Source organism: Indicator indicator, chromosome 11, assembly GCF_027791375.1.
Source record: "Indicator indicator isolate 239-I01 chromosome 11, UM_Iind_1.1, whole genome shotgun sequence".
Lineage (NCBI taxonomy): Eukaryota > Metazoa > Chordata > Aves > Piciformes > Indicatoridae > Indicator > Indicator indicator.
In genome coordinates this window covers 30,776,866-30,797,605 of record NC_072020.1, presented here as the reverse complement: position 1 = coordinate 30,797,605, position 20,740 = coordinate 30,776,866, and the positions used below count along the sequence as shown (strand labels likewise).

The 20,740-nt window shown below is 39.1% G+C and overlaps 1 protein-coding gene across 1 annotated transcript in view; it reads left to right on the top strand.

The window, feature by feature from the left end:
* SATB1 (SATB homeobox 1) overlaps positions 1-20,740 on the top strand; it is a 77,507-nt gene that overhangs the window by 17,569 nt on the left and 39,198 nt on the right. Inside the window, exons 6-7 of the mRNA XM_054384871.1 lie at positions 10,072-10,183; positions 12,765-13,219. Of these exons, the coding sequence (XP_054240846.1) occupies positions 10,072-10,183; positions 12,765-13,219 (567 nt within the window). The remainder of the gene's footprint in view (positions 1-10,071; positions 10,184-12,764; positions 13,220-20,740) is intronic.

Sequence of the window (20,740 nt, the reverse complement as noted above, 5' to 3'; positions counted from 1 at the left end):
TGAGTTTTATCTCTCTTTCCCTTGGACACTTCATTAAGAACAGCACAAATAGTATCAGATTCCTTTGGTGCCTTGCAGCAGCGATCAGAGGACAGGTTTTTCAGGACAGTGGCAACCTCAGACCTGCCTCACTCTAAGCCATGGCATAAACTACCCAAAAGGGGAAAGGTTTTGTTCCCCAGGGGTGGGAACAGATGAAAGGTTGTCCTCATGTACGCTTGTCTCATTTTATTTTATTTTTTAAGTACTGTGGTTTGCTTACACTGAGAGTTGCTTTTGTAAGCTTGTGCCAAATGATGGGAGAGGGAGGAAGTTTGCTAAGCCATAACTTGTGCCTGGCTGTGCCACCTTTCCAAAGGATCTAAATACTTTTTAGTAGGCTGTCATGGAGAAAGATGGGTTTGATGCTGATGAAAAACTGAGGCACAAAGGAAAGGCATTAGTGTCAATGGTCTTTCTAGAGATGGAGAGATTTCAGCTCCCTGAGTTTATCTTGTGTGTTTATATTTGAATCAGTATATCTAGCTTCTCTCACATATATATGTGTGTATATATGTATTATGATAAAAATCTCTCCAAAATTTACTTGCCAGCTAGTTTGTCCCCAGGCTCTTAAAGCTGTGCCCTGTATTCTCCACTTTTTGCAAGGAGGAATTTTGTGTGGGAAACCTAACCTACCAAATTATTATTATTACTATTACTATTATTACTATTATTATTACCATTATTATTATTTATAGATTTTAATATAGAGGATAATTAACAACATTTTTAATTAAAAAATGTGCATATTCAACATGGGAAGCTGGACTTCTCTTTCAAGATACCTTCATTGAATCTTGCATCTTTGTATGAGTTTTTCAGAGCATCTATACTTTTTACACTCTTGTCAGTGAAAGGTGCAGCAGCATAGAGGGGAAACTGGTCTCTTGGCTGACATAGCTGCTGAAAATGTCACCCTCGTGTGATTTTACTGAACAGAAATTAAGAATCCATAGTAAATTTCACAGTATAACTCATTTTTCTCCTGACAAAGTTCGACGTTTTCAACAGGACAGAACGTAGTTTGTTCATGTGCTTTTCAGCAGCAGAAAGAGCCTCCCAGAATTTGAGTCTATATGATGAAGATGTACAGGTGGCTCATAAAGAGGCACATGGCCTGAAACAATAAATCTGACACCTAACCATTTAAACAAAGGACAGGCGAGGGATATTGTTGACGTTAGAGAAGTATTTAAGCAAGCAGAGGCATGAATGAAGCACTGACTGGGAGTGGAAATCAATGAAATTCAAACTAAAAGCTGGTCATAAAATAAACAACCAACCAAAACCCCCAAAGAACAACAAAAATCAATCAAACAAACAAAACCACCCAACAACAAAAAACAAACCAAAGAAGGTACATATGTAGTAAGAGATTACCATGGGATGTGGTGAAAGATCCAGCACAAGAAGTCTTCAGCTCAGTATCAGATGTTTGCTCTAGCTCAGCCACAGATAACTTGTCTGAATTCTGAAACTGCTAGGTGAACTTCCATGGTCTCTTTTTATGTAGACTCCAAATAGATGCTCAAAATGGTCCCTTTTGGTTTTGAAAATCTGCAAAAACCTGTGCAGGAAAAAAAGAAAAAAAGAAGAAAATAAGATCAAAGAAAAGGCTTATCCTAAATACCAAAAGAAATTCAGCAAGACAACTGTTAGTGCTACTGAGTCTGATGACTTCTTGTCTGGACATTGTGCCTTAGGGCTCAACTTCATGCCAGACATCTGATGCTTTGCCTAGCAGAACAGTGGAATCTGAGGAGAGACTTGCTGAAAATCATGTCCTATTTCCCAGCAAGGAAGTCTTCCTTAATGTGGTGGAAAATGCTAAGAGATTTTGAAGAGCCTTTGACAAAAAGTGTAGTGAAAAGAGCTAGTGTGTCCGGTTGAAGAGGGAAGAATTACCATCATCTGTATCAGGAGAATGTTTACACTTCATTTTTGTGGAAGACTTCTATGCCTCCAAAGCCGAATTGAATGCATTGATAGATGTAAAATGTCCCCTATAATACAAAGCATTTTGTAATAGGATAGCATTTAGAAGCATGTCCATTGTGATTAGCATTTCCAGATAGGAAACAAGCCAGAAGCACTCTGACCTGGCTGAATCAGTCTTTGGGAATAAGTTAAAGCCACCTGAGAGCGAGGCTGAAGGTGTCTTATGTCATCTTTTTGGAAGCTGTGAGGTCTCCAGTGCCCCACCTACACTAGTCTTTGTTTGAGTACAAGAAATGCTGGTTTGCTCTGTCTGCTTTCATTGTGCACAATCTGAATTGTCCTCCTGGATTTCAGCTTCCTCTAGTTTCATTTCTTGTGTCCCAAGGAGAAGAGGTGAGCTCACAGGCTTCAAGTAGCTCATTGCCTAGTGTAGGAACAGCAGCAGTCTGGAGAGGAGCTGGTGACTGTTCTCTGCAGCATGGAACTAGGAAGGAGGGATAGAACTTATGGAGTAACTCAGCTCTGGTCCTGTGGACATGGAGTCCAACCACGATTGGACCACAGCTTCTGAGTTTGACGTCATCCAGCAGAAATTCTTCCTGCACACCCTGGGGTAGCCTTATGATGGGTGCTGAAATGGGAGCAATGAAGGGAGCCCTTGAAAATGTGCCTTCCCAGTTCAAGCTAAAAGAGCAGTTTAAAGCCATCTAGATACTTCATAACAGTTTTTCCAAGCATATTCATGGATAAAATGGAAAGTGCCTACCTTACCTGTGGAGCTCTCAGGTTTCAGAGCTTTTCTGGAAAAGCACTTAGAGAATCTGAAACGTAGGGAATGGTAATTCACCCTACAAAATATAGGACCACTTTCATTCTATGAAGTAAATCAAGAATTTGGTTTACTGATTATTTTGCATCTTGCATTTTATCCTGATTGATATTAGGAAGGGTTTAGCCAGGACTTCTACTGCTAAGTACATGCCATTTATAAATGCTGTGAAATGAAAGTCAGGATTCTTAAAAAGATTCATGTTGGACATCTGACAATGAAGACAAAAATGTGTTATGTCTTCTTATCTTTTGCATGTTGAGGTTGTGACTTCTTTTTGTTGTTGTTGGTTTTGTTTAAGGCACTATGCCATAAAGTAGTTATGAAGTTCTTCAAGTCTGGATTAACATTTCCCACCTACCTATCTGTCTTTCTTTTAAGCTCTTAACCTTTGTATATGTAAGACTAGGATCTTGGGAAGCAGCTTTTTATTTGAGCTTTATTTATCTCTGTCAGTGGGAGATGCTTGGGAAACATGGGGAGAATGCTGCTCTGTTATGCAGCAACTGGGAATTTACATTACAGAATGGTAAAAATAGTGCAAGGATCAATTTCTTCAGATGCTGAATAATTTCTGATTTTCAAACTCTTCTTCTGTGTATGTTTCTATACATATATAACTATATATATAGATGTATATGTGACTGGGGTTCTTTGTTTTATATCTTCCCTCATTACATTCAGTGTAGGTTTATGTTTATGTTAATATGTACATTTATAATGCTTAAAGACAACATAAGGCAGAAAAGAAGAGGAGATAATTTAGGCTCTACAAGGACAGGGGAAAAAAGGAAAGATGTGCTTGTGCATTGGAAAAAAATCTTGTGCAGTCATTTTAAATATGCCTTTAGACAGTTGTAACTTATATGACCAGCATTTACCATGCAGTTCCTTACTTTTCCTGTCCCTGGCAACAGGATGGAGGTCAGATAGCCATCCAAGTGCAATGCCAAAGGCACAAACAAAAAGTTTTTTTTTCTTCTCCGTCCATCTGTGTTTTTTTTTTTACCCTCATCCTACGTGTTTATAGGGCAGATGACAAATTCCATTGCATTACTTGCCGTAGTTCAAGGTAATGGACCACAGAATTTGACATTATTCTTAAATGCAATTTAACTGTCCATTTCGTGATTCCTTATCCAAAAAAATAAAAAACAAAACCCAACTAGTGGCTGGATGTATTTGGTCTGCTTTTATTTGGAGTGGCCGATGATTATTCTCTACCATACCAGAACACTGGGAAACAACATTTTGCCCTGGTTGGGTTTTTGCAGTACGTGGGCTGGCGTCGGCTCAGGCAGGCTAAAATCTTTTGATTTCGGGATAATCTTGTGTTATCCGGTTGGGGCTTGAATGCTCCCTTCTCATTTGAAAAATGTTAACGTAGAGCCTCCTGAGAAATAAGCACTCCTAAGAGTTCAGCTTGCATTAAATCTGATGCTGGCAATTTCCATGTGAACAAAAGCCACTGATAGTGGCTAGAATTGGGGAAACAAAGTTCCTCTGTCCTGCATGAAAAGATCCCCCCCCACCCCCCTCAGTCTTTAAGTTCTGTTCTGTTCTGCAACTTTATCACTATTCAAACTAGGTCTAGGGACACAGGCTCATGGCTTTTTCTCTTTCTTTCTGTATTTCTGTATTTCTTTCTGTCTTTCTGACTTTCTGTCTGTCTTTCTTTCTGTCTGTCTGTCTTTGTCTTTCTGTCTGTCTTTCTGTCTGTCTTTCTGTCTGTCTTTCTGTCTGTCTTTCTGTCTGTCTTTCTGTCTGTCTTTCTGTCTGTCTGTCTTTCTGTCTTTCTTTGTCTTTCTTTGTCTTTCTGTCTTTCTGTCTTTCTGTCTGTCTTTCTCTCTTTCTTTCTCTCTTTCTCTCTTTTTTTTTTTTTTTTTAAGGCCTGTTAGGTTTGCAGGCTACATGCTACCCTGCTGCTGTCTGAAGATGTAAAGTAGAGGATTTATGGAAGAGAAACTAGAATAGAACCTTAAAAGTTTGGCTTAAAAAAATGGAGCCAGTAGCTTGACAGATTGTTCAGTAAATGTTCATTTTATTGAGAATTGTAAAAAAGGTGCTTAACACCTCTGTGCCATTAATATAATACATTAAAAGGTTACTGTCAAGATTAGTGTTTCAGCACTGGAAATTGACTGTAGGGTTTATGGGCAGCACTCTTCATATTCTTCTTGGGAGATGAGGTGTCTTCTACTTACCACTTGACAAAACCATTAGGCTGTTAGAAGGCTTTATGCTGACAAACTGGATAAGCAGTAAAACATAAATAAAATCTCGTTGGAAAAATCAGGAGAATAGTTGCTGTCTTATAGCCAGATTTAGCAGATGCGGGTTTGAATGTAGAACAGTTGTGAAAATAGCCAGTGTCAAACCAGTGCAAAATTAAACTTGTGGGGTGTTCTGTTTTCAGTGTCTGTTGTTGTTGAAGTGCTCCATTTCAAAAGCATGCATTCCTTCCTACAGGAAAAAAAAAAAAAATCAGATTCCTTGGTTGAAATTAATTAGCATTCAGAAACCAGATAGCATGTTTTTGGGTATTCATGAGATCTCTGTTTGAAAAAATGTTTTTAACTTGTAGAAATGTGTTGCAACACACAGATGGGAAGAAAAAGGAAAAAAAAATCTCTTTAGCAAGCACTGTGTGTAAAAGGAATATTACATTTTGCACGCTCCTGATTACCCTGTGTAAACAGTTTTTGACATCTGTCTTTATAGTTTTCGAGGAGAGGAAGACTTTGTTAAAAGAACCATTTTTATACAGCAGTCACCATTTCAGTCTTGCTTTACCTGTATTATGAAAGCAGATGGTCTGCATGTCTTTTGAATATTTATAACTATCAAAAACAATCTCTTGCTATTCACCCTTAGGCTTATGAGATGTCAGGACTGTTCTGGTTGGAAAAAAAAAAATCATCTTGGGTGTTTACAGAAAGAGGATTACATTAAGCTGAAATGACTATACATTTTCCAGTTTAATATTTGTCCATCAGCTGTTTAATCGTATTTAGATAATTGTGTAAATAAGTTGTTGCAGCCCTTGCCCCTTCCACTGTGCAGACTTCAAGCTTTAAACACCAATGAATGAGTTGCAAAAAAAAAAAAAAAAAATGCTCAGGGTTTTTTTTTTTTTTTATTCCTAGTTAAACAACCTGGAAAGCCTTAAATAAATTTTGGTTACAATGCTCCTTTTGAGGGAGATGTTTCGTTTGCAAAGGAATCCCCCAATATCTAATTCAGCCAAGTTGTTTTAGGAAGCTGCTCTGTCTGTTACTCACTGCTAAGTCTGTTAGCATGTATTTATTCTGTGTAAATACTGCAGCCCAACTACCCCTTCATGAGGCATGAAAACAACCTCATTCTGCCCATATAAAAATAATTTTAAGGTTGTTTAGGGGAAGTTTTGGGACTGTGGGGGTTAAAAGCTTTTTTGACTGGAAGCTGAGCAATCACTGATAACAGATTTTGCTGTGGTTGGTTGATTTGGCAGAAAAGCATGAACAGTTTTGGTTTAGATGATTGAATTAACCTGATTAACATTGTTTTTGTTGGTTTGCAAAAAGGACAATAGTATACTTTTAGCAATGCTCAAACAATGCCTTACCAGGTTGGGGAGCAGTGTTAGAGGCAATGACTCAGAAATGCCTCCCTTGCAGCACCTGCAGTGGTGGCTGCTGTGACCAGCTGTCATGAAGGTCCTTCCCGTGTCTTGCAGGACATGCCTTGCATTAGATTCTAATGCAATATGGAAGGTATCTGATGCTGTTGCTTTGTCAGGTTTTATTTGATGGGCCTATGAAATCAGTTCACATTGGGATTGAAGGTATTTCCCTAGGGAGTTCCCCAAATTCTTAGAGAGACGACGGTGTCTGGTTTTCATATCTCTGGCATTTAATCTTCCTGAGAGAATGGGATTTGGTTCAAACTACTCTGAGTAAACCTCAGCTGAACTTCAGAATGAATTCTGCCCCTACCTCCATTACCTCCAACATTTGTTGGATGCCTAATTATAATTAACTTATTTGGCTAAAAAAAAAAAAAAAGAGCACTTGGGCTGCAGCAGATGGTATCATTCCAGAATAGTGGAATTTCTGTGAAGGTGGCACCATTTCAGATGAGATCTTCTAATTCTCAGAACAGGATTGCAAATTATCTGATTGTGGGGCAGGAGAGATGGAGAGAGGGGAAAGAGGGAAATTTGGGATCTTGAAGTCTTGCAACTTACTTTTAAGGATAAACTTGTAAGTGATACATGAAGACTGCAGATCTATGACCAGTTTTTGCATTCTATCCATTTTCTTTGTGACATGTGAAAGAGAAATCAGATTATGAGTGATGGATATGATGCATTTGAATATTTGTATGTTATATTTGTCATCCCTTAACATGGAAAACATCTGTGTCTGTGCCTTGCAGATAAGAAATGTCTATCTACAGTAGTACCTGAATGTGATGTGCTTCAAATACAATAATTTTTCATTTTGATTATCGATTGATATAAGCTAAGACATAGGGAATTGCTCATGTGTAGGGACCTGGGAACTAAGAAGAACTTCAATGTGTCTCTAGTCTAGATTGTGGATCTCTGACAGACACTGCCTTAAAGGGTTAATATTCAAATTTAGGCCCTAATCATAGTGGGCATTTGTATATGTAGATTGCCCTTAAATCATACAGGAAAGGTACAGCAATAGGAATTTCTATATCAAAGTGCATCTCTCTGCATTGACGTGACTGCAGGTTTGATGACAATAAATAAAGCATAGAAACAATGAAATTCAAAGTTGTCACGTTATTTTCTGAGTTAACAAGGTAGTTATATTTTATCTAGCTTGTAAAATTTTGCCTTTGGTGAATTAGTAAATAAATCATTGGTTCCTCCTGATGAGGATTCTTAGCGTAGGTAATATCACTTGAATGTTTACATGAAGTCTTCTCAAAGAAAAAGCATTTGTAAATGTATAGATGATATCTGTGGTTCATGGTTGTTTTTTTTTTTTTTTAATCTGCTTTGAAGAGGTGGAGTAGAATCCCAATATTAGCTGTTGGAGCCTGAAATTTGTGTTGTGTCAAAGAAGCTAAAATTCCTAATGGTGTAATACAGACCAGTCCCCTATTTAATTGTAAAATAAGGTTAACTGCATTAACTTTATTCCTGAAGAAGCAGAGGATGTCACAAACTGCCATGTCATTGGCATACCTTCTTTGTAAAATGATATGGAAAGGAGGAGTAGAAAATCCTAGACAAACATCTTCGTCACTGATAGGTAATTTGTTAACATTATTACTAATGTATGTGTGTTTGTACTTAGTAAAGTTACTTGGGCAAAAGAAGACATCTAAAAGGGGCAAAGCAAAATGATAGAAAGCTACCCTGAAGTCTTAAGTGACATGTAGAAAACATGCTGCACAAGCTAATATGGGATGATGGCATTTTGTACATTCAGATCGACAGGTTTTGAACGTACAGTTTCCATGTGTTCATACAATTTACCAGTTCAGAGCTAAAGGACTTTTTAAAATCGTGCCTTATCTATCACCTGCCCGTGTTTCAAATGGTTTAATCTGTAAAAGAAGCTTAAGCAATGATTTTGTAAGTATTAGACATGAATGAACCTCCTACTACGACGGGCATTGAAATTGCACTCAGCTGTTCAGGTCGTTCAGGCTGAAGTTGCGGTAGCCAAGCCAGTTAAGGTTTCATTCTCCTTTTATACCACTGTCAAAAGGCTTCTAGCTAATTTCAGAAGTGCCAGGTGAATATCAAGGATTGGTAAGAATTTTGGTGATTCAGAGGAATCATTAAAATAGCTGCCTGGTGAGTAGTGGGTATACCCACATTTGGCATAAGTAATACTCTCTCTCTAGCAGCTCTGAGACTCCACGAATAGCTTGTTACTGAGTGATGCATTAGAAAACTGTTATAATGAACTTCACTAAGATCAATAATCAAGGTACTTCTACTCAGAGGCTGAACTAGCCTTATAAAAGAAGACATATAGTAATATTTATTGTGGTTTTACTCCAAATGCTTTCTTCCAGTGGTTATTGCTGTTTGTGTAAGAAAGGGTTGATGCCGCAGATTGATTTTTATGACAGCATAAATACAGCTAAATGCTATATGCTGAATAGCAAAGAAACATAATAATCAGGGCTTTGTCTTCTTGACTTGTCATTCTTTTCTCAAGAGGATGGGCAATTCCTGTAGTTAAGCTAAAAGTAACTACTTTCCACATAGAAATCTAAAGGGTTGCAAAGTTCAGTCTGTTGAAGTGACGTTTGCTGATTTTGTTGTCCCCAGATGATCCACTGAGTATAACTTTCAAGTGTTGTGAGCATTATCTCATTTTGCAAGAATTAGTCTTAATTGGTCTTGTAAAAGAATGTACTGGCACTGAAAGTTTCATGCATTGTAATTTCCACTATTTTAAAACTGGTCAGAACTGAGCAGAAGGTAAATTTCTCACTGTAGCTATCTGATATCTTGAAAACCTTTGAGGGGAAAAAAAAAAGTGTTTCTAACATCCTTTGATCTATTTTGCAGCTAATACTCAGTTACAGAATTAGCCATGACAATAAGAGCTTTTCATAAGCCTGTCTCTTTGAATCACTTAAAATACCCTCTTTAGGAAAAGCAAGTTTGAGTTCCTTTTGGGTTGTTACTTTGTTACTTTGGGTTGTTACTTTATTACTTTGGGTTGTTATTTTATTCCACTATAAACCTCTTTTGTTTGTTTTTTTTTTCCAAGTTCTACTAGTAGGTCATTCAGATATACAATCATAGGATGAAAGTTTGTCATCTGCTCTGTGATAAGTGGCACAAGGGGAATGAGCATAGGCTTACTTGGGGCACTGTTTGCATTTTTGGAGTCAGCGTAGGATTTATATGCCAATAAACTCGTGTGAGTAGTACATGAAGGGTAAGTCAAATTTAAAGCCAAAGTAGTGTGAACAAAATCAGCATCGTCCATTCAGAGCCCATCCCATTGCCTGATGTTTCTTGGTCAATATCTTTGTTCTTCCCTTACTGCATCTGCTTTATTGCTCCAGTTTAGATTATTTGGTTTTGGTTTTATGCTCAATTAATGAGTTTTTTTTTTTAAAGGCTTTGGACAATGGGATTAAAAATGAGTTATGGTCCTCAAATTCTAAGAATACAACATTTTCAACAATTGAAATAAATTGTGCTTTGACTTGCACTGCTCTGTATTACAGGGTTGTTTTTTTTTTCTTTTTTTTCTTCTCCTCTTTTCACACAGAGTATGATTTCTTCCATTGTGAACAGCACTTACTATGCAAATGTCTCAGCAGCAAAATGTCAGGAATTTGGAAGGTGGTATAAACATTTCAAGAAGGCAAAAGATATGATGGGTAAGCAAAAAAAAGAAACCACAAAACACCCAACAAAAAAGAAAAAAACCCAACCATGATGGTGGATACATACCATTATATGTCACGTTGAGGTCTGTCACAGTCATATAAGAAGCCAGGTCCCTTCATGACAAGTTTAGGATGCTTTTGATGAGTAGATGTAGAAAGTGCATCTATAGTGAAAGAATTCATTTAAATAAATATTTGCTGTTTGAAACAGCCAAACTGACTTGGGTTGCCAGAGATGTAAAGCTGTCATTCTGTAAATCTAGAGAACTTCTACCACCCAGATAATTGTTTAAAAAAACCTGTTCCTAGAACTGTGATGGAGTGATTTATCTTTTTTTTCCTAATGCTTTTTTTTTCTTGCTCTGGCCAACGTGTGTTTAAAGAAACAGTCTTCTATAACTGCCACTGCCTTCCAACAAGAATTCTATGATTTTATAAATCTATTTTAGCAAATAGTTTTTTTTGTGACAGTTATTTGTTTGCCTGTTGCAGCAAGCAGAAGTAAGTTTCTGGAGAAAAGATCCATCAGTGGGATGTGTTAATTCTCCAATACCTTTTTATCTTTCTTGTACTGACCCTTTCAAAAACTGTTTCTTAAACCTGTTAACATAATTTTGAACACTTTTTGTTAGAAAGTTTCTGTGCAGCTTTCAACACAATGAAGACGTGAGACTTCAGTTGGGATTGAATTTTTAGCTTGACTTAGCTTTCACTGTTTGAAACCAAATCATTCATCTACCAAAATGGGTTCCTTGCCTTTTATAGCTTAAGGCTGTAATGAAGACAATGCATCACTTTTGTGATAATTGTTTGAAGTACAATTGTAAGTGAATGGCCCACTTGGGTTGGTCTCTACTTTCTGCTGGTGAAGGCAGCTTCTTTACTTGATCTACTTTGTACCTTCTCAGGACCAGGGAACCCTTATTTTGAGACCACTGAAGTCGGTAAGACTTCACTTGCTTTCAGGTGGTCCATGTGTGAGGCAGCAGAGCACCTGCATGGGAGGGTGACCTTTCCACAGCATCCTCTCATGCATCCTTTGCAGCAGCGCTTCTGCATGGGGCAACCCCTGAAAAGTTTCCTTATGTGAGACAGTTCAGCACCCATTCATTCAGGGGCAATGAAGCCAGTGCATAGGAAGTGTGCCTGTGCCTTTATCCCTGTGTAACCTAATGCAATGCCCTCAAAGCCACACTGATGAGGAGCAGCAGGTGCTCTGCAGTGGGACTGATCCAGGCTATGGAGACCACACCTCTCTGCAGAGCAACTAGCTTGGTTTTTAAATTTCTGCCCATAATAGGACAGAGGGGGAAGGAAGTACTGTGGGTAGGAATCTAGGTGCTGATTTCATCTTCCAGCTCTCACCCCTGTAAAGGAAAGGGTGGTCTTGCACTGAATGGTATTGAAGATAATAATTACTATCAAAAGCCCAGACACTGCCTTTCAAAAAAAAAACCCAAAACAAGAATAAAAAAAAAGTGCTACAACACTTTTGTGACGATTAACTAGAGTTTTGGGACTTAAATAAAGTGCTTTGCTTTTTTTTTCTTTTAAGGCTGTTTCCAGACCAGCATTAGTAAAGCTCTGGATCTGAGATTGTTTAAAATGAAACCATGCCATACACTGATAAAAAGTATACTCCTTTACATCAACATAGAGTAACTTTATATTGTATTACTATGGACAAGAGAGGAGCAGGAAAAGCTCCTGTAATTAAAAAAAAAAAAAAAAAAAGTGGTGTTAATTAAAAAGGAAGGTGTGTCAAGGCAGATGAGTTAATATAAGAAAAAAATTCAACCGTGTTGCAAGTCACTGAAAAAAAACCCCATGCATACATGGTGGCAAGATAAAGCAGCCCATCTGTGTAATTTACATAAATTATACTAGTTCCTAGCAGTCCCATACAATTGATGCAGCATCTAGAAATTTGAAGAGGGTCCACACCCCACCCTGCTTACTACAGATTTCCAGTGACTGGGAAGTGCAGCTGTTGTGACAGGGCCACCACAAAAGGAATAAAACCATCACCAAGAGCTTCTCTCTCTCTCTGGCCAGGGTATGCTTTGCTGTAACAGCCCTCCTTACACCTTGTGCAGATGCACTTACTGTTTCACCTGCATCTCCTGCAGTGCAGAGTGGTTTCCTGGCTCTTGTCTTAGCTCCTTGTCTGAAGTCCCCTGCATCCATCCCTGTGGGGATGTGCTCCACAGCTGCATGCTCAGTTTGATTGCATTGCACCTTTGCAAACTCTTGGCGAGTTGCACCTGTGACATGCATGGTTTCCAGCACAAGGCTTTTGCCTCTGATGTTTTGCTGGTTCCAGAGCTCAATGGCAATGATGAGCAGCTTGTTGGATTTTTTTATTTTTAATTAAAAAAAAAATATTCACTACATCATTATTTGTAGGTCGGTTTTGAAGGCAAGTAGCCACGAAAGTGATTTCAGCTGGAGAGTGTAGTAAGCTTGAACCTCAGTGTTTATATTGTATATTAGCATGTCTTGTGAAGAGCCTTCAGTCTGTGATTTTTTTCAGTCTTATGTTGGCTTTCCCAATGTTTCTTTTCCACTGCAGTTGAGATGGATAGCCTTTCTGAACTATCCCAACAAGGTGCCAACCACGTCAACTTTGGTCAGCAGCCAGTCCCAGGGAACACAGCCGAGCAGCCTCCATCCCCTGTTCAGCTTTCTCATGGTAGCCAACCATCCGTTCGGACCCCGCTTCCAAACCTGCACCCTGGACTTGTATCTACTCCCATTAGCCCTCAGCTGGTAAATCAGCAGCTGGTAATGGCCCAGCTGCTGAACCAACAGTATGCAGTGAACAGACTTCTAGCCCAGCAGTCCTTAAACCAACAGTACTTGAACCACCCTCCTCCTGTCAGTAGATCCATGAACAAGCCGTTGGAGCAGCAGGTCTCAACCAACACAGAGGTGTCTTCCGAAATCTACCAGTGGGTCCGGGATGAACTGAAACGAGCAGGAATCTCACAGGCAGTATTTGCACGTGTGGCTTTTAACCGAACTCAGGTCAGTTGGTTATTTGGTTTTGGCTTTTTTCCCCTAATTTTTTCTTAAAATCCAAATGATCCTTCTTTCTCTCTCTGTATTTAGTAATTATCACCTTTTAAGTCTCTCTCCTCATTTCTACTTGTCACTTAGCTCCTGTGAAGGAATCATACTTCCTTGCAGGACCCCAGTGTTGCTGCAGTACAGAAATCTTCCGTGATGGGTTTGTGGAAATACCTGGCTGTTCTTACAGACGCCTTGCTTCCTCTCCAGTTGTGATGGTTTGTGAATAGCTGAGCCTTCCCTAGAAAGGAAATGAACAACTCCATGCAGAACCCTTCACAAAGTCCCTCAACAACTTGCCTTTTGTTTTGCAAAGGTATACCTGTGCTGACCACATGCATGCCTTCTTTCACAGGTGTACTTGGAGATGCTCTTTTATTCTTCCTTGCATTTATTTCAATTGCTTTTTTCCCCCTATTGACAGTCTTAATAGCATTTTTGTCAGGCTTCTGGAAAGATTAAAAAGATAATAATTAAAAAAAGGCATTATTTTTAGATCATGTACTCTTTCCATGTATTTTTTTTTATTTGCAAAAAAAAAAAAAAAAAAAAAACCACAGTAGCTTCTGAGAGATTGCTGATGTCCACATCAGAACGTAGGCTTCAGCTTTTCAATGCAGAAAAAGCTAGCCCTAGCAAAGCTGATAAGTAACACTAAAATGTGTTATTTTTTACACCTGTTTTAGAAGCTAACCCTGTTATAATTTATTCTGCTCTATGAATTTAACTTTAATGCCATGTTGCATGGAATTTAATCAAGCAGAAATTATGGAAGAAATGTCAGTATATCCAATGCAAATAAGTAGATCTCAAAATTTTGGAGGCCTGTTTGAACAGAAAAGTAAAAATGGGAATTTTTTTTTTTAATAGGAAATATTTATTAAATATGTAGGTACATTGGCTTTGGATTCTATATTGTTTTTAGCTTTTAAACTTGATGAATAAGTATTTGTCCATTGAAGACTAAATTTTATTTATTTATTTATTTATTTTTACTATAGTTTTCTTTTGAAATGTTGATTTTTTCCCCTGCATAGCTTAGTGAATAAAAATTCTGGTACCAGGTTTGACTTAGCAAGTAATTTGCAGTTGTTTTGAATTATTATTGCCTTAAATATTTAGCTAAGAGAAAGCAGAGTCATGGTATGCATTCCCTCTAGAGCTCTGTGTGTGTGTGTCTTTCCTCTAAACAGCAGGGGAGGCTTTCAAGATCTGGGACTCATCCCAGATTTCATGGGATACATGAACTTAAGCAGGGATTACATACAGGCAAGTGTCAGTTGTTATTGCAGGATGTTATGGGTTGGAAGGTACCTCCGGAGATCATCGAGTCCAACCCCCCGTGCCAGAGCAGGACCAGAGAATCTAGCACAGTTTGCACAGGAATGCATACAGATGGGGCTTGAATGTCTCCAGAGAAGGAGACTCCACAACCTGTCTGGGCAGCCTGTTCCAGTGCTCTGTGACCCTCACAGTGAAGAAGTTCCTCCTCATGTTGAGGTGCAGCCTCCTGTGCTGTAGTTTCTATCCGTTGCCCTTCATCCTATTGCCTCTTGTCCTATCCCAGGGTGCAACTGAGCACAGCCTGTCCCCTCCTTCTTCACTCCAGCCCTCAGATATTTAGAAACATTTATGAAATCCCTCTGAGTCTTCTCTTCTCCAGACTAAACAGCCCCAGGGATCTCAGCCTCTCCTCATCAGGCAGTGCACCAGACCCTTCTTCATCCTCATATCCCTCTGTTGGACTCTTGAGTAGGTTCCTGTCCCTCCTGAACTGCGGAGCCCAAAACTAGGTGTCGTATTCCACATGAGTTCTCACTAGGGCATAGTAGAAGGGGTGGAGAACCTCCCTGGATCTGCTGGACACACCCCTCTTAATGCACCCCAAATAAGTGGCATAGAGTTTTGTTGAACACAATATTTAAGTAACCATATCATAAAATATTGAATTAGCGATAGCAGCGTCAAGCTACAATGGTTTGCAGCTGCTGTCTTACCTGAACAAAGCAATTAATTCAGGAAAGAAATAGTTTAGTGTTTATTTACTTCTCAGACTTGCTTAAAAATAGCTTGTTTGCTTTCATCTTTCTCCCCTCTCCAAAGTAACTTGTGCAGTATTTTGTCAGGTAGTTTAGCAAAGAGCTTTTAGTCGATCATTTGTGCACGAGCAGTGCTTGGTACCTGAAATACAAAGGAGGATTGGTTCTGACTGGGAGTTGAGATGTGATGAGTGCAACTGCAGAACCAGAGTCCTAGTGCAAAGACTGATTCCTAATTACTGTATTTTTCTTACTACAAGTGTTAGTAAATACTTGTTTAGTTCAATACTTTCAGAGACATTTTGGTTAGGCAGCTTGGTGTTCAAAATGACCCAAAATGTGAGGAAACCCCAAAAATGAACTTTGAATACAAATCCTATGAAGAGCTATGAAATATAAATGTAATATATTTTGGCACTTTTAAACAAAATCTACTTGAAAGAACACAGATTAGTATCACTATATGCTACAAATGATGTTAGCTAAACAAATCAGTATTTGCACTTGGCTTCATAAACCTATGGTCCTGCTTTGGCAGGGAGGTTGGACTTGATCTCTGGAGGTCCCTTCCAACCCCTAACATCATGTGATCCTGTGATCCTGTGATTTTGCAGTATTTGTTATGTATTGGGGCAAATTTAGGGAACAGAAAGGAAACACACTTGGAGCCCACACAATATTAGCCTCAGTGTTGCCAACATCTATCTCGGTATACTGTGCATATGAAGCATGAAGCAAAGCCCCACTGAGATCCAGAGGAGTTTGTTGTAGGCACATTTCACCTTTGCAAAGCTGAAATTTGTTAACTTTACCCGCAGCAACAGCTATGAAGAGAGTCTGAGAGCCCTGGGGCTGTTTAATCATGAGAAGAGAAGACTGAGAGGGGATCTGATCAATGTCTATCAATAACTGAGGGGTGGGTGTCAAGTGGAGGGGGCCAGGCTCTTTTCGGTGGTTCACAGTGATAAGACAAGGAACAATGGGTTCAAACTTGAACAGAGAAGATTTCACCTCAACATGAGGAGAAAGTTCTTTAGAGTGAGGGTGACAGAGCCCTGGAAGAGGCTGCCCAGGGGGGTTGTGGAGTCTCCTTCTCTGGAGACTTTCAAAACCCACCTGGATGCATTCCTGTGTAGACTACCCTAAGTGATGCTGCTCTGGCAGGGGGTTGGACTTGGATGATCTCTGGAGGTCCCTTCCAACCTCTGATATACTGTGATACTGGAATGCCCAAGCATGAACATAGGCTGAGAGATCTGTGGTGATGAAAACGTTTAAATTTGTTCTACTTGCTGTAATTTGGAATTCAACACGGTTTATTCAAGGATACATCAGATTGAACTATAAGTAGGGCAGCACTTTAATAACTTGATGCTATTTAGAAGTTATTTTCTAACATTGATGTAATATCTTTTGTCTTTTTTTCTTTTTTTTTTTTTTCACTAGATCAAGTGAGAAGCTTGTTTAAATTCATCTACTGTTTTCTGAGATAAAAAGCTAACTCAGGCTTACCACTGACATTTTTTAAACTGTCACAGGCATATGTGAGCTGTGTCCAGGGACCACATCATGCCATTAGTTTGTAAAGGCAGATCATCTCAGTGAAATCAGTTAGGAGTTCTCTGCAAAAAACCCCACAACCCTCATGTTGAGATATGGTCTTAGATGAGGGGGAAAGATTTACTTTCAGTGTAAAAGTTATGAAAGGAGAAATTTAGCTTAATGTTTTGATAAGATAAATGGGCTTTTAAATTGGCTGAAGAAGGTGGCACCTCTTGTTTTGCAGACTTCCCCTCTACAGTGTGAACACACAATTTAGCAGCTCTTTTTGGGTGAGAAAGCAGGAATCTACCACCAAGTGGTAACACTTGTCCCTAATTTTCAAGAGATGTTGATGTGGGGACAAAAACGTTGACTAGAATTATTCCTACCTTCTCCAAGCTCAAAGGAAAGGATTTATTAAATTAATTCTGAAACCTAGGGTGTCTATTTTTAAATTATCATCTGCTATAAGGCAGGGAAAAAAAAGCTTCAGCCACATCTTAGAAGAATGAAAAAGTGTCTTTAATAGCTTCCTGGATAACTTCCACTGTAGTCTTAACTTCAACATGTGTAGTTCTCAGGAATGTGCCTCACAAAGTTTAATCAAAGAGGAGTCCAGATAGCTAAAACTTGAATGAAAATTAACATCTATAAAGGCACAATAGGACAATTGTTGTAAGGAGCAGAAATGGTTTCGAAGCACCTCTTCCCCACAACAAATTTCACAGTTGTCCTTCTAGGAAGGCTTCAGAGCACAGTGGGGTCTGAAGTGTTATTTGTTCTTCAGCAGTTGTGATTCCAGCTCACTGACTGCAGAGAAACAGATCGAATCCTGTTAGAACCTCTTTGTAGTGCCACCATGGAAAAGTTTGTTGAGTCAGGCTAGCAGATCCAGGTTTCACCCTGAGCTTGGCTACCAAATGTGTCTACAAGCCTGTTTGCTAGGCTGGTGTTGGTAAATTGTTTTGGTTGCTGTTTGACTGAATTAATAAACATGATATTTTTTTTCCAGCCGATGTCAGTGCACTGTGCATACCCCTCCACTCTTGAAAGAGTGAGTTCAGTATTTTCCTGTGCTTTGCTGGTCAGAAAAAGGCGTTTGTGATCAGCTCACTGGCCTAGGTGGCACAAAGCAGCTGTGAGGTGATGGCACTGCTGCATTGGTACAGCCCCTCAAAGCACAGTGCCTCTTGCTGCAGCCTCCTGTCAGCCAAGAGGCTCAGCCTGCCTCTGCAAATGTGCAGCTAACCTGAGAGGCTCTTTGCTCTGCTTTGTTCTTCTTGAAAGAGCTGGAGCAGGGCATTCATTGCTGTTTGTTTGGCTGCATCACCTTCAGAGCTCTAACCAAATAAACTCCTCTACCACTCCTGTCCTGTGTTTTGTTTAGTTTTTTCAATGTAAACATGAGTCAGGAAACAGAAAGCTTGGGTTCCCACAAGCAAAGTCTGACGTTTGACTTGAAGGCATGGCTTAACCTGGTGCATGGCAGGGTGACATGTACACACTGTGTGAGCAAAGAATTGTGTTAGTCATGGTTGTGGTTGGAACTGCAACTTGGGGCTGCCTCTCTCTGTGTACACTTTCAACCATTACACGAACTCGGCTGCTGCTGTATGGACCTGACCTCTCAGCTCCTCCTTCCTGGGTGCTTTTGCCATGCCTGGCTGTTGTAACTTTTCTTCTTCCCATAAGTGGCAGTTTTTCATCTCATTTTTTGAGTACTTCTCAGTGCTTCTGCCAGATACAATTTTTTTTCTCCCCCTCCTTTTTACTTCACCCCCATGCTTGTTTGAAATATTAGCTGCTGGAATGCATTGGCTTTTCTCATATGTGAAAACTTCTGTATATTTAGGACTGTGCTCATGCTAATTCTGAGCAACTGCTATTTCAAGGGAGAACACTTGGATGCAGTAAATGGCTCTGTGTAATTTTAAAACAAAATATGAAGTTTACACAAACCACCTTCTCAGGCATATATTTTTATTTTTTCCCCTTCCACTTTGTCTTTGGCACATTTTATTTTCCAGTAAAATGAAAAATGAAGATGGATTATTCAAAATTGATAACAGTAATGGACCATCATGTAATGTTTTATTGAATTTGAGTTCTGTAAATTATGTGGGAGAGAGAAATTTGCCTGCTTAAGTATAACAGAAATTGCCACTGTATTCATATAATTCTTCGTAGTGTAATTTAAGAAAAAGCACACTATCCATATCACTATTGAATAAAAGGTAAAAAGGTGCTATTAAACTATCCTGACAGCTCTCCTCTTGCTCCTAAGCGACATAGATAAATGTGTCTGCTTATAACTTACTTGGCAGGAATCCAGGCTTGCGGGTGGAGCTTGCAAACAGTCCTCCACCTGGACACGGGATGGGAGCACCCTGCAGTGGGAGAGGAATAGCATTCAGGGATGTTCTGCATGTTTTGGGGAGGTTTGGGCAAATTGTGTTTTTTTGTTTTTTTTTTTTTTTTTCTTCTGGGAGCTTTGAAGTTCTATCAGGCTGATAACATCTATTTGAATCAGTGATTACTTTCAAAGAGGAGACAAACTGAGGGCCAGACAGTCAGTGTTTTTTGTTCATATTGGCAGACACTTTAATTTATCTCCATTTTTTTTAAAGAATTCTTAATTAGCTTTTGAAAGCCCTGATAATATTTATTGAATATTTTTGTGTAATTAGTAGTGAATTATACTTGTGATGGCATGTAAACTTTCTTTTTTATTTCTTTTACCAATGAAAACTAGTAACATTTTAAGAAAATATGTTTCCAGAGCAAAAAAAAGAAAATTACAAGGGAGGAATAGTGAGGAGGACTCTGAGCCTAACACAGTTTATAATCTCTATGCAAAACAGCATTTAGCTTTTCTGCAACCTGAGACTTGTACCTTGGCAAACGAGTTCAAGCCTGGTAAAAGGAGCAGTCAATCTTTGCACGCCGGTGCAGGGCAGAATGTGAGAGCTGATCTTTTTCTTTCTAGGATCTTCCCAATCTACATCCTGTCTAACAATTGCTAGCTGAAGTTTCGAGCTCAGAAAATTGAAGCAGTAGCAGCAACGTAGTTTTTAAAGCAGGCAAACTGTATTGTAAGGCTTTGTGTGCACCTGGTAATACACTTGATTTGTTGTGTTATTTCCTCACATATTCAGACCTTTAGGTTCAAGGCTCTAGAAGCAAATGTTCTCCTTGCCTTCTTCCTGCTCTCTCATCTCCCCTCCTCTCTGCATCTGTGTTCTCTGCTCTGCTCCCAGCTCATGCAGAGTCATGGTAGTGACAAGGGAAGGAGAGGGGACTATGAATGCCTCGTGGTGTTTCTAATCACCAAGATGTGCAGCAATAAATGCAGGAAAAAGCACAACCCCCCCCAATTTTATTTGCTTACTTATTTAACTGAGGGAAAGTTATACAAGAACAGCCTCTTTTGTTTTGTTGGTTTCTTTTTTTTTTTCTTTGTTTTTGTTTTTTTAGCTGCCCACTGTGTCAAAGGCTTATAAAGGCAAGTCTTTTCTATTATAGACTAAGGTGTTTTTCAAGGATGTTTCCTGTCACTAACAGGAGGCTGCCTATTAGTAAGGAATCTCCTCTCCTGCCTTAAGTTTAGGTTTTCTTTCCTCTTTTTGATCCTGGTGTGGTTGTTTTCAGCACAGTGCCAGTCAGAAATCGCATCTCCATTGTACAACCTGTACTCTGCAGACAGCCTTGCCTTGTCTCCAGTAGCACAAAATAATTTTTCTGCCTCCCTTGGAGAATGGGATGTGTAACCTTACCACTCACAAACAGTACTGACTGTGGGTTTGGGTACTTAGGGGAAAAAAAAAAAGACAGACAAAAATTAGATTTCCGTATTTGCTAATAGGTACATTTAAAAACTTATACTCTGCCCAAACACCAC